At 38.8% G+C, this 14896-nt stretch overlaps 1 protein-coding gene across 1 annotated transcript in view; it reads right to left on the reverse strand.

Annotated features, from left to right (window-relative positions):
• Window positions 1-839: 839 nt before the first annotated feature.
• The window catches only part of lrfn5a (leucine rich repeat and fibronectin type III domain containing 5a), a 192531-nt gene continuing 178474 nt past the window's right edge, over window positions 840-14896 (reverse strand). Inside the window, exon 4 of the mRNA XM_039741556.1 lies at window positions 840-2363. Within this exon, the coding sequence (XP_039597490.1) occupies window positions 1412-2363 (952 nt within the window). The 3' untranslated portion in view covers window positions 840-1411. The remainder of the gene's footprint in view (window positions 2364-14896) is intronic.

Consider the following 14896-nt stretch of genomic DNA (forward strand, 5'->3'; position numbering starts at 1 on the left):
GCTTAATTTGAAACCAATCCCTACCAATAACAGAGTTTATTTAAATTTAGATTAGTAGTGTTTTTATTCTAGCATGTCAGGTCATTCTCATATCATATTTTGCACTAACATTAAGAAGTTTTTCTTTACACAGAGAACCATAAGTGAATAAGTGGAATAAGTGACCAAGCAGTATAGCAGACAGTAGGACTTTAGTGACTTAATGCTAGTTTGGTAGAATTACATGGATAGGACTAGAGAGCTTTGTTGGGCCCAATGGCCTGTTCTCATCTAGATTGTTCTAACTAACCAAACTCCTTTCATGCGGAAGGCTATAAAAGCCCGACGCTCCCAGAGGAACAAAGATCTGCTGCCCCTATGGCCCTCCAGGACTGACTTTGCAGATATGAGGTACATTTTTGTCTCCATGATGGTGGTGGATACATTTATAGTACGGTACAATAAAAATATGAATGAGGACTTTTAAGAAATGCATAAAAACATTAAAGAAACAAAAATGAAATGTTTTAATGTGATTGTGTATAGTCTGCTGGGACATTTGACCTATAACACCATCATTTATGTATAGTGCTTAAAAATGCCCTTCTAGTTTGGGATGTGCAGTGAAAAATGTCTTTTTAATGTTTGCAATAAGTAAATTTATTAATACATACAGGAGTGCTATGCTTCCAGAAGGTTTAATTTCCTCTATAACTTATTTTTGGTCTTTTTTTTGTTGCATTTATAAAAAGCCTTGAGGAAACCACCCACAGCTGACTTTTTGATAATGTACACAATAACACCATCTGAGAGTATTTATTTCATATTTTATTTTACACAACATAACAACACAGCAGTTGTTGTTTTTTTTTCTTTTTTTTTCTATACAGTATGTCTTTTGCCTGAAAACAAAGGCAAAGTCAGTGTCACTGAAAACAAACTTTGATCTTCTTCTTTTAAAAAATATCGATTTAATAACAGGTCCCGAAGCAAGAGTTGCTCTTTTTTTTTTTAATTTGTTTTGTTTTTTTTCTCCTTCTAGTATATAGGAAATGGTAATTTCCTTTGTAAAAAGGCTTTTTTGTGAAATTACTTCCCTCCCCGATTCCCTATTTTCGCACGACTTGTTCCTCATGGCTCATCCTACCGTGAAAATGGGAAGCCAGTGACTTTGAAGGGTTGTAACTGCTTATTTCTTTTTTCTTTTACGTTTTCTTGACACATTTATCTTCAACTCGTTTAGTTACATCTGGGGACAATGCCGTGTGGTTGTTGTTGTAACGCCATGTGAGCATGATGCTGCTTTTCAAAAACCTTATACACAAAATTATCGACTGAGACAAATGGAATCCCAAACCCCCAAAAGGCAACGTTACCCACACTGTTTGTTTCTTCTGGTTTTATATTTTTGAAGGGAATACAAATGAAAAAGTCACACAGTGCTTTCCAGTATCCACTCCGAACTTGAAAATGTTGCCTTCCCACTGTCCACGTCTGAACCTTCTAATTGTAATAGCATGCCATTCATTGATAGGCTTCTTTTGGACCACAAGCTCCCCAACCTTTGGGAACTTATACAGCAGTGGTATTTAGACAAGTCTTCGTTTAAAGAATACCTGCGCTTAGCTCTCAGGCTGTCTGCTGGCAAGGTCAGGTATTTATTAGGTTTAGAGTGTACTCGTTTAAAAGTGGGGGTTTCCTTGGCTTGCAGCACAGGAGAGCAGCTTGACTGCTGTAATGCAGTGGAATTATTCCGATTCGTATTCTGAGTCTCGGCATTAGGAAGTGCCTCAATCTTGGGCTCTGGCGATGCCTTTGTCCCGGCCTTTCGTTTTGGCTTTAAAGAGCCAGAGGAGCTGGAGGTCCAGTTCTGGGCCATCATAGAGGTAGTGGTGGAGCATTCTGGGATAGAGGAGGATGTCTCTGAAGAATGGGTCACAGTCTCACCAAGATGAGTCTTGTGACACTGAGCAGTCTCATCCTGCCCCAAAGCCTGCTTCGAGCTCGAGTGTGGTAAAGACCCCCCGCAACTCTGGGCTTGTGCCCCATTGGTTTGTGAATAAACATTGCTAACCTTTGTGGCCTTGTTTGGATCACTGTTGTTGCACACTTTGTAGCGAATCATCAGAATAATAATGAAGACAAGGACTGAAGCCACAATGATGCCCCCTATAATAATAATCATTGTACCACCAAGAAACTGTGATTGCATAAAGTGACAGCGGACATAATCCTGTTCTGTTGTGAACTGAATGCACCCCACAACTCTAGTTGCAGTCAGGGAGGTAATTCCATCATCGTAGATAGCCAGGACACACAGGTCGTAGAGGGTTCCAGCAGCCAAGTTGTTAACAAGAAAGTTTTTGCTTGTGGGCGGAATCATTCTGGAAGACAAAGAGACCATAAGTTAGAATGCATGATTAGGCCACTCTGCATGAACAATGTCAACATTTCAACACACACACACACACACACCGGTACTGCATGTAAAATTCAATGTTATTCTTTCAATTACTTGTCAAATCTGAGCCAGCATCTAATCTGGATAGGAAAATACTTCATTTATGATAAACACATCTATCAAAAACTAGAAAACACTCTTCGTATTTTGCTTTTGTGCTGGACTGATTTTATCATCTATCTTGATTAAAAAAAATGTAGACATTTTCTGGACTTGTTGAATAGGATGGATGTGCCATGGTTGCTGAAAACATTTCTCATCTAAGATTGTGGATTACTAAACATTTGCTTGAGATTCCTTATACTAACAAATACTTATGGTTACTGACTCTAATGCCTTGAACTTTAATTTCTTATCTCACATTTTGGTTTTGACCTTCCAGTTATGACTATGGCTTTGTTTTGACGATGACTCTTCTTCTACTGCTTTCTAAGTTGTGCATTTTGTTCATCGCAAAACACAAAGGGGTCCCCCAGCCAATCATTCTTCAAGCTACATTTAAGCTACATTTTTTTGTATGAATATGTGCTATATAAATAAATGTTGATTGATTGATTGTTGAAGTCTTTGCAGTCCACAAAAGCTGAGACTCTTGGAGAGTTAAACCAAAAGCTGGGAAGAACACAGAAACTCAACACGAAAAGCACAATAGACTTGAACTGAATGGAGTATCTAAAAACTGTGAGGTACCAATGATACACCAACTTAAGTATCTACTGTGTAACCCATAGGTTTCTTTTTCAGTCTATCAATATTTTATTGTATGTAGAACATTTCCTAATGCCTATCAATACTTAGCAGTTAACAGCATATGGCAACATGTGACTCAGTTAAGATAACCTAAAAATGTCCTCAGAAAACAAAGTGTGCAAGCAGTTGGGATTTGACCCAGAAAGACAAAACAGCCCATACATTCTAATAAAATACAACATCATGAACTGACAGAGCTTCTCGAAGGATCCCTGGGTTAGTTAGCTAATAAACAGAAGGAGGAATGATCCAGAACTTGTTGCACTTCTGTTATTTCCCAGTGACAATTTCAGATTCAGATGTAGACATTTTCTGGACCTGTTGAATAGGATGGATGTGCCATGGTTGCTGAAAATGATGAGCAGGACACTACATTTATCCTGTACGCACTTACAGTCTAACAGATGACAAAATGATGCCCTGTGGTTACATCATGCTCATTTCATAGCAGTCATTTGAAGATCTACAAAATCAAACTCAGAGACGTGGACAGGCATCACCCAGAAGTGAAGTGCAGATGATAGGATCAAACCATCTCCGTGCGTGACATTTGTTCATATGGATCATCCATTCCATAAAATGAATACACACTCTTAAAAATACTGGTTATTTAATGGCATTTTATGGTTCTTTACTAGGTGGTTTGGTGCGTCGTAGCTCTATTGCTTAACAAAGTACCTTTTAATTCTGGGATGGGTTCTTTGCATATGACATTGGTCCTTTGTGCTTTGAAAAACTTCCTAATATGTATGAAAAAATAGAAATCTTATATATAATGTATGGTAGGCTACCTAGCAAGACAGTAATAAATTAAGAAAACCTGGACTTAGCCTGTGTCACTGTATGCAGCAAAAATCTTTTTAAAATCATGAGCCATTGGTATTTCCCAAATCTGTTCCTATCTATTCATGGCTACTGTATGGAGCCTGTTACAGATCTATATATGACTATAAGTAAAAGTTCTTTCTGTAACCCCTTATGTGGATGGGTCTTTTAGGAACCAAATGGTTCCCCCTGTGGCATTTCACTGAAGAGCCACTGTAACATCTTTATTTGTAAGAGTGCACACACATAATTTTGAATCCTTTATGAGCTGAAAGCAGTTTTTGCATTTTTAAATGAACATTAAGCATGTTTATTTTGCTATCATGTACTGTATATAATTTAGGTTCAGAAGGATAGAGGATTCAGTTCTGATGCCAATTTTTGTTTTTAACAATTACTTACAATCGTTGAAATGATTTGGGACAGTTTCTGAGGCCTTATTGTTTTGTAGACAGGTACTGCCATTTTGCAGGCTCCTTTGCCACAATGTGACTCTGGGTTATCGTAGGTGTGGTCTCAGAGGTGTCGAACTTTGCCATCTTTAGCGCTACTAGTTAAAAGACCACTGCTGATGTACATTTCTCATCTAAGATTGTGGATTACTAAACATTTGCTTGAGATTCCTTATACTAACAAATACTTATGGTTACTGACTCTAATGCCTTGAACTTAACACTTTGATTTCTTATCTCACATTTTGGTTTTGACCTTCCAGTTATGACTATGGCTTTGTTTTGACTATGACTCTTCTTCTACTGCTTTCTAAGTTGTGCATTTTGTTCATCGCAAAACACAAAGGGGTCCCCCAGCCAATCATTCTTCAAGTCTTTGCAGTCCACAAAAGCTGAGACTCTTGGAGAGTTAAACCAAAAGCTGGGAAGAACACAGAAACTCAACACGAAAAGCACAATAGACTTGAACTGGATGGGGTATCTAAGAACTGTGAGGTACCAATGATACACCAACTTAAGTATCTACTGTGTAACCCATAGGTTTCTTTTTCAGTCTATCAATATTTTATTGTATGTAGAACATTTCCTAATGTCTATCAATACTTAACAGTTAACAGCATATGGCAATATGTAACTCAGTTAAGATAACCTAAAAATGTCCTCAGAAAACAAAGTGTGCAAGCAGTTGGGATTTGACCCAGAAAGACAAAACAGCCCATACATTCTAATAAAATACAACATCATGAACTGACAGAGCTTCTCGAAGGATCCCTGGGTTAGTTAGCTAATAAACAGAAGGAGGAATGATCCAGAACTTGTTGCACTTCTGTTATTTCCCAGTGACAATTTCAGATTCTGCCTACATGAAGAATAAAGTGAAGCAAGGCATCTGGGAACAGTGGGCCTCCTAGACTCAATGCTACAGAAGGTCACTCAGTAAAAGTGAACTCACATATGTTGGCTACAATTGATTTATCAGTTAAATTCGAGAAGTGAATTCACTTGCATTTTTCTGCGGTATTTTAACAACACACCATCCAACAGTTACATCATTGCAATGCTTTACAATACCATTAAGCCGGTTTGATTCCAATAAATACATACTGTACAGCCACCATAGCCCTCTATGGATGGGATTAGTTTTACACCAGGTGGTGGGGTAAAGTCATTTTTACTGGAGGACCTTTGTAATTTTTTCCTGTGAATCACTCATATCACTTTTTACGAACTGCGTGTTCATATCTCAGTAAAGATTAAAGAGCCTTTTATGTTCTATAAAAAAATCCATAAAAAATAACCCAAGGTTAAATTAGTCCCGTGAAAATCAACATGTCAGTGAAATTTTGTCATTTGAGTGATTCGGCATGGGACTAAAACTAAGCTGTTTGGCTTTCATTTTCAGAGTACTTGTAGAACCTGTTGGGTTTTTTTGCACCATGTGTTGTTTTTGTACAATTTTATATTCCTGCTGGTTCTAACACACTTAATTCTATTCTGAGTAACAAGATGCAACAAAGTGCAATACAAGATAATTAAAATGTGTGATAATTCACTGTGAAATACAAACTAGGCAGAGCCCCAAGTTGTAAAACAAGCAGTATCTGCAAAGAAACGGATTAAAAGACAGAGCTAACAAACAACATTTTAGTAGGGCCTGTTAGAAAGAAAAAAACAAGCACCGCAGGCCTAAAATACAAGACAGGAAAGGTGGGTCAGAATTAAAAGTTGACAGTCATGGAGCCTCGGACACAGACACGGGGAGTCCAATAAAGTAGAAACTTTAAAGCTACAAGGGTGATCACTCAGCACTTGAGCTGTCATGGTTTAGCACATGATTTAGGGCAGACAGTTCTTGTTGATCATACTGCTTTTGTACAACCACGGCTACCCCTTTCACTTACGACATACTCTGTATGCTCTGTATCATAACCCAAATTGAATGAGATTAGGATCTTTTTATTTAGAAGTTTTCAGTAATATGTTTAGAAATTAATTTGAAAAGACTACAGTTAGTGTATTTATACTGGGCTGGTCTGGTTTAAATAAAGCCTTATTTTTAACTCTAGTATTTAAATCTCTGATCTATATTATTATTGTTAATATTATTATATTTGGATGCTGCCTTTTTCCAAAGGGACTTACAAGATCAGTATTCACTACAAATGCTTACCTACAACTTATACATTTGGTGCAAGCAAGTTAATGGAGTCACACAGTGGATTGAAGGAAGCTGTCCACCCTTTATTTGTACTCAATTGTAGGGGATTAATCACTTTTTCACACTTGTAAACAGCCTGTTTGATTACCTTGCGCACCAACCAAACACTCTGGTGTCTGATCTCTGGCTGCTTCTCCTTTATACAGTATGTTATGACAAGCCACGCATCTCATGACCAAATTCACCATGGAAAGGACACGATATGGACACAGCAACGCAGGTAACGAGATAGGCAAACACTCCGCTAATGGTGCTGAACAGACTGCAAATGAATAATACAGTATATTCTTTATGGCTAAACATGTGCAGTCTGTTACAATTAATGTAACGTTTTCACAAATTGCTTTGTGTTCAATTCTTTGTTAAAAAACTGTAAATGATGCACTCTGAAGCCACATTCAACATTTCCACATTAACTTCTTTTGTAACCTCTGCGTGGCTGCCTTGACTAATTAGCTTTATTTGCTTTATATTTCTGTAGTGCCAAAGGGCATATTTTGCTATTGTTGCTCAGTAAATATAATTTCTTTAACTGCTCATCAGTCATGAGATTACACTTGGGACTGAAACATTTCCCATGACTCAAAGGTTACTTTCTAATTTTCCAAATAACATATTAATTTATAAACGTATAAAAAGATCAATTTCCAATTGCATTTATTTATTTTTTTATTTTTTGAAGTCTTAGAGAGGCCTAGCAATTTTTATAACCCGTTCTATCTGAATTAGATTTGAAATTAAAAGACTATGGTGACATACTGCGGCAGGTCCATTTGAATCCCAGTTGCCCACTGTCCAGGCACTCCAGCTCTTTGCCTCATCCCAAAGACTTACATGTTAGGTTAATCAAAAAGTATAAATATACCCAGCAATGGGTACGGTAATGGACTTGCATCTCCTCCATGGCTAGCTCCTGCTGTCTGTGAATTGCCACCAGCAATGCACCCCACCATATGTAACTGGATTAAATGGGTTTCAATATACATGCATGGGTGGTATTGATATCAATGCATCCATGAATCCATCTATCCATCCATCCATCATCCTAAACCTGCTTAATCCAGGACAGGGTTGCAGGGATGCTTGAGCCATTTGATTTAACTAATCTTTATATATAATACGCTATACTATGGCTGTTCATTTGTCTGTCCGGGATTTTAAATCACCTGTAGCTCACAAACCCTTTGAACTATTGACCTGAAATTTGGTACACATATACCACATGACCTCTACTGTCTGCTTTCGGGGTGTTGATTGACGTCCAAGGTTTTTCCTCTTTTTATTTTTATTTTATTTTATTGGAGAATCAACTCTCGGCAGCGGCCAACCGTGTAGCTCATGTTTACGGGCGCCGTTCTCAGCCCTACCACCTTCTCTGTCAATTCCCCTACCTCCTCATATCTTAAATCATTCTTGAGGCAGATTGAAGACTTAAGTGCCAGCTTAAGTGAAAAATTAAAGAAAAACGTAGTAAGTAATTGCAACACAAACATTGACAGTTTTAATGTGGAAAAATGGCGATGAAAGATGAGAAGAAGTGGGCCGGTAGGGTGGAGAAAAGAAGAGCTGCTCAGGAAGCTCTAAGCAAACGAATGCTAAACGTACAGAGAAAGAGGATGAAAACTATAAGTCAAGTGTATTCACTGCACGTTATCATGCAGTGCGGCATTATTGGTTATAAATAAAACCACATTACATTATTTTTTCAAAATTATGATACATACATCAAAATAAAAATGAAATAAAATATTTACATGCAGCTTATCAGTGAATTGGTTTTTTGATTAGTGCTGGCCCTTGCCTTTTACTAAAGGCTAATATGACCACCTTCATCCCCTTTAACCCTAAGTGGCCTCGGCATGTTTGATAATGTTACAAATGCATATGAATAAAAACTTAGCAGGACTTATACATGAAAATAGTGGTAGCTACACTACACTTTCCAGTTACCAAAAACCACCAATCAAGAGTGTGAAGAACAGCACACTTTGAGGCATCTGATGAATGTTTTCAACCAATAACCTGAAGAGTCTTTACGGTAGACTTGAAAAAGTACTTTTCCATTTGATCTACTAGAGTGTGTTTGTTCAATATACAAGTCCACATACCCAGTTTCATTCCCTAATTTAATTATAAAATTTTAAATGTGAACATTAGATATTGTGAATGGACTCTATACATACACATATTCATCAAAAAAAGTTGTGAGAAGGTGCAAATTACATAATAGCACAAGCAATACTCCACATTTTCACAAATATAGATTTTCACAAGCTGATTAGTTTAGATATGGTGTATATATATTGTAGTCACCCAAGTATGAGCTGACATTACATCACCAGTTGCAGGGGCACCTACATAAATGGCAAGGCTGAATAGTTGCATAGAGACATGTAAAGAGCAGAAAATCTGTCAGCACAAATGCTACTATATATATATATATATATATATATATATATATATATATATATATATATATATATATATATATATATATATATATATATATATATAATAAAAGGCAAAGCCCTCGCTGACTGACTGACTGACTCACTCACTGACTCACTCACTGACTCATCACTAATTCTCCAACTTCCCATGTAGGTAGAAAGCTGAAATTTGGCAGGCTTATTCCTTACAGCTTACTTACAAAAGTTAAGCAGGTTTCATTTAGAAATTCTAGACGTAACGGTCATAATGGTCGACAACGTCCGCCATGTTGAACTTTCTTATTAATGGCCCCATCTTCACGAAATTTGGTAGGCGGCTTCCCTGCGCTAACCGAAACCGATGTACTTACTTATTTCGATGGTATGACGCCACTGTTGGCCGCCATATTGAACTTCCCAACGTCACCAATTTTGAAACTTCCCGTGTAGGTAGAAGGCTGACCCCATCTTCACGAAATTTGGTAGGTGGCTTCCCTGCGCTAACCAAAACCGATGTTCGTACTTATTTTGGTGGTATGACGCCACTGTCGGCCGCCATATTGAATTTTCCAAACGTCACTAATTCTCCAACTTCCCGTGTAGGTAGAAGGCTGAAATTTGGCAGGCTCATTCCTTACAGCTTACTTAGAAAAGTTAAGCAGGTTTCATTTCAAAACTCTACGCGTAACGGTCATAACGGTCAACAACATCCGCCATGTTGAACTTTCTTATTTATGGCCCCATCTTCTCGAAATTTGGTAGGCGGCTTCCCTGCACTAACCGAAACCAATGTATGTACTTATTTCGGTGGTATGATGCCACTGTCGGCCGCCGTATTGAACTTTTCAACTGTCTTTGTTACTTATGGGCCCATCTTCAAGAAATTTGGTACACAGGTTCCCAACGCTAACTGAATCCTACTTACGTGCATATATATGTCCATAGCCTGCACCTCGGTCACCGTGTGAGGTGGCATTGGGTCCCCCATCCCAATGCCTCCCACGTTGTTGGCTGCCTGCCTATATAAGACCGTCCGTAGCTCCGGTCTCTACATTCCCTTCCTTGCTTCGCCACGGGATTCACGTCTCCCTACTGATAACTACAGCCTTTTTGTTTAATCCAAGGCTTCTCCAATGTTTTATTGTTTGTTTAATACAATTATAGTTATTGTATAGGTATTTTCACTTACTTTACATTGCTCAAGTACCCATTTCCTTTATCATTCCAACCCCCATTACCATGTCTATCGAGAGAACTGTCACTTACTGAGTGGTTTCCATGCCCGGAGATAGCACCTACCTTTTCCATTCTCTTTGTTACATATTGCACGGCCATATCAGGCTCACTCTTGATATCCGGAGGAACATTGTGTCTTATGTATTGAATGACTGGGACAGGTTCAAGGTGTGGACTGATGACGGTACAGGAGATAATTATACTACACAGGAGCACTAGAAGAGTGAAATGCTTAAGCCCTTCACCTATGGTTCTGCATGTGAGTTGATGGCTGCCGCTGAATTGTTCGATTGTCACTTTCAAGTGTACCGAAATGGCCAAATATTTTACACCTTTCGACAACCGCCAATGCCTCTTAAACATCTTAGATTCACAGGTGACGATTTCAATAGTGGGCACTTTGATGTTTATGAAGGTTTAAACTCTCAAAAGCTGGATGTGATTTTATCGATGAAACCGGTTGTGTGCTTACGCTTGACAGATGCCAAATGTCACTTCAACACAACAAATCCTGCTAATACTGTCGTAATTGAAACAAACCATGAAACTCAAACTGATTATGAAAGCAGCAATCGAAGCTGTGAGATTTGAGACAAGATTACTGTTTACATGGTCAACTGTAAGTTACATGCTCAAGAGTAAGCTCAGCGCACAGCTTGGTCATGTTACAGCCGGAGGGCCGAACTGACAACATGGTATACAAAGAGATCCTTAACAAATAATTATTGGCATATTTTCCTTAGTTTAAAAAGGTTTAATTTTCTTCTTAATAAAAATTTTTATGCAGTACTTCGCAAGTAAGTTATTTTGCTAGTATATATATATATATATATATATATATATATATATATATATATATATATATATATATATATATATATATATAGCGCCCCCTATCTGTAATATAATATATATATATATTGTCACAGACGGCTGGGGTTCTTACCCGGCCGGGACGCCTAGAAGGTCCGGAAGGTGGCAGTAAAACTTCCGGGTCAGGAGGACACAACCGCCCTGGAGCAGGAGAGGACCACGGGAGAGGAGGAGAGACTTTCCAACTCATTGGGACCTGTGGCCACCGCCAGGGGACACCTTAAGCCTCCTAGAACCTGGGAGAACATTACTTCCGCCACGCTTGGCAAGATGGCGGAGGAACCTGCCAGTGACGCCTGGAGTGCTTCCTGGGCAAAGGGCAGCACTTCCGCCACACCAGGAAGTGCTGCCGGAAGATCATCATCAGCCACCTGGAGCACATCCGGGTGGGAATAAAAGGTGCCGCCTTCCAGCAATCAGAGAGCTAGAGTCGGGAGAGGGAGCAGGACGAAGCTCCCAGGAGGAGATTGGCGGCCAAGGACTGAGAGAAAGAAGGATTATTGGGTGATTATTCCTCTATGCATTGTGTGGTGTTTTGGACTGTGTTTATTTAATGAATAATAAACGTGTGACTTTTATAAAGATGTGGTCTCCAACTGGTGGTGTCCGGGCAAGTGTCACAATATATATATATATATACAGTATATACAGGGCATCCTTGTTAACAGAATCTCTTTTTCCAGAAAATCATTAAATACATACATAGATAAACACACATCAGTATGACTAAAAAGGAAGAAAATGAAAAAGAAAGAAAACTTCTGACTTAACAGTCCCAGGCTCAGTGAGGCATCATTCAGGTGTATTGCTGTTGGCATAAAGGAGGATGTGCAGCATTGTTCATAATGGCACTCAGTTTTGTTTTCTTTCTCTCCTATGCCATGACCTCCAGGGAATCCAGAGAGTGTGTCCCATAACTAAGCCTACCCTAATAACAGGCTAGTAACTGGGAATAAGATGAATCAGGCTGTGGTCATATTTGCCCAAAAGTTCTAAACATTTACACTTAAAGGCATCTTTACCATGTGAATACAGCAGGTCCAGTTTGTTATGACACAGACTGATGGAAGTTTTTCATTGTTCCTCCCAAAGTCACAAGGTTGAAGTCACCACATATTATAACTGAAGGGCCGGAGTGAGTCATCATTTAAGTGCTGGTGACAGAGTGAATCATTTCTGTTTCTAAGCCCAAATTGGCAGAGGAAGGAATATAAACATTAAGGAGGATGATATTACTTATTTCCTTGGTCAAATAAAGTGGACAAATTTAAACGGACAGAATTTCAATGTCTGAATTACAAAACTTTAGTTTTAACTGTAATATTCGCCCTTTTACACCATTTCTTATTCACACAGATGACCAGTTCCCCTCTGTCTTTTTTACACATCATACTGGGTCTCTGTTTACTCGAATAAGATGAAATCCATCCACCATTAAAACAGTGTCAGGCATACTGTATCAAGTTTAAGCCAGCTCTCCGTAAAGTGCAAAATACTGCTGTCCCTGTATGCTCCATGACCCGCTATGAGAGCTAAGCAGGCAGTTCTTCCATTTTATTTGAGTGAAATCAACATTGGCCATTACAGTGGATGGCAGACCAGTTCTAAATCATTTTCTTCTTGCTTTTATTCTCATGTTAGCATGTTGCCCTCTCCATCTTACAGCTCTTGTGGTACAGTGAGTTTTAACAACTTAGGCATTCACAATTGCAACGTAAGTAGCTCATTATGGTATGAAATGTTTCAGTGTCTCCTAAGTTTCTGGACGTTGCAGACCTAAGGTAGCATCCTGGTACTCCTTGCGATCTTTCGATGGGCTGTCAAGATGAGCTGGTGCCTGGATTTATGTTGAATGAACAGATCATTGATAAATTAAAAATCCATTTAAAATCCATTTATTCAATTATTAGTAGTTACTATCAGTGACATGCCAGAAGTCAGATCAAATCTAATCCTAATCAAGACTAGTAACTAGTAAAACAAGTTCAGAAACAAAAAGAAAAACAGAGAATATGTATAAAGCTACATGCCAAGAAATTCTTGGCTTTCTGCAGACAAGTTAAGGAAAAGTGGCTTTCACTAATATACTTAATTGCCCTGAGGCGGACAAAAATTTGATCTTATCAAAATGTTAATTAAATGTGAAGAACAAACTGAAATCTTTACAATCCAATCTTGAATAAAATAATCTATATTTTTAAAAAATATAGGAGAAGAAAGAGTGAGAAAGAAAAGGTTGGAGGTGATTTCAAAAGAGATTGTGGCAAAGCTGGGGTAGACACCCTGTGCAGAACAGTGGCTCTCCGGGGCTAGGGTCACTCCTAGTGCACAACAGGGTGGAGCAGGAGCGACCAACCACTCCGAAAGATCTCATGGATGGTGAGGGATAGTGCTGGGAGAAGGTAGCAGGACTTGTAGGGTTCCCACAGACATTGAGGGATCGTGCCAGGGACGCAAGTCAGTGAAGGCTGGCCACGTTTGCCAGAGGGGGTCTCCTACTGCTGAGCAGACTGTAAGAATGAGCAGAAGAAACATTTCATAGAGATTATTCTATGGACTGATCTTGACTTTATTTTATTCCTGATTTTAACCTCTTTATGGAGCTTATTTATTGATTGGGATTTTAACTTCCATGAACACGATTTAAAGGAGAATTTATTGAAGACTGCACTGCTCTTGGTTTTGAACACTGTTTGGAAAATAAAATGCGATGTGCTTTGTTGCACCACCCTTCTTGTTCTGTGTCATTATTTGCTCTAGTCCAGAGGTGTCGAACTCTGGTCCTGGAGGGCTGCAGGTTTTCATTGTAACCATCTTCTTAAATAGTGACCAATGTTTCCTAGTAATTAACTTCTTTTGCCTTAGTTTTAATTAACTTGACTCGGCCAAACAATAATGAGACACAAAACAAGCCGCCAGTTAACCAGCTCACCTGTGCTCATCACACAATATCTGAAAATAAAGAAAAGGGTCTCAGAAAGGTCAATCTCTCAGGTCACTGAAACATTTTGATGATGTTCCTAGAGAAAAGCCAAGGAAAATGACACCTTTTATTGGCTAACTAAAAAGATTACAATATGCAAGCTTTCGCGGCAACTCCGGCCCCTTCTTCAGGCAAGATGTCCATAAAAGGTGTCATTTTCCTTGGCTTTTCTCTACATTCATAATGGCTAACACGGTACAACAACCTAGTACTACAGATGATGTTCCTAGAAAAAACAGAAAATCAACACTTTTGGAAATGTCTGCTGTGGAAGAATGAGAGCAGCATCAAACCATGGAATTAAATAACGGGTTTAATAAACAGCAAGAATAGGTTTCTCATTAAGAAATTGGTTGAAGTTTGAAGCCCCAGTTTAGCTGGTCATCTGTCAACTCGTTTCAAATGTCATTTCTGTTTGGCTGTCATTTAATGAAGAAAAGAATCGATTCAGAGGACAGAATCCTTAAAAACAAGGGTTATTAAAATGAAGGGAAAAGAAGTTGATCAGCAGCGAAACCTGGTCACTACTTGGGAAAAGGGTTTGAATGAAAACCTGCTGCCACTGTGGCCCTCCAGACCTGGAGTTTGACAGCCCTGCTCTAGTCCATCTTGGTTCATGGCTATCGCTGAGACCCAGGCTCAAAACGAAAATGTGAGCTGCGGGCAACTCAGACATCACATACACCTTAA

The sequence above is a fragment of the Polypterus senegalus genome, chromosome 18 (assembly GCF_016835505.1).
Source record: "Polypterus senegalus isolate Bchr_013 chromosome 18, ASM1683550v1, whole genome shotgun sequence".
Classification (NCBI taxonomy): domain Eukaryota; kingdom Metazoa; phylum Chordata; class Cladistia; order Polypteriformes; family Polypteridae; genus Polypterus; species Polypterus senegalus.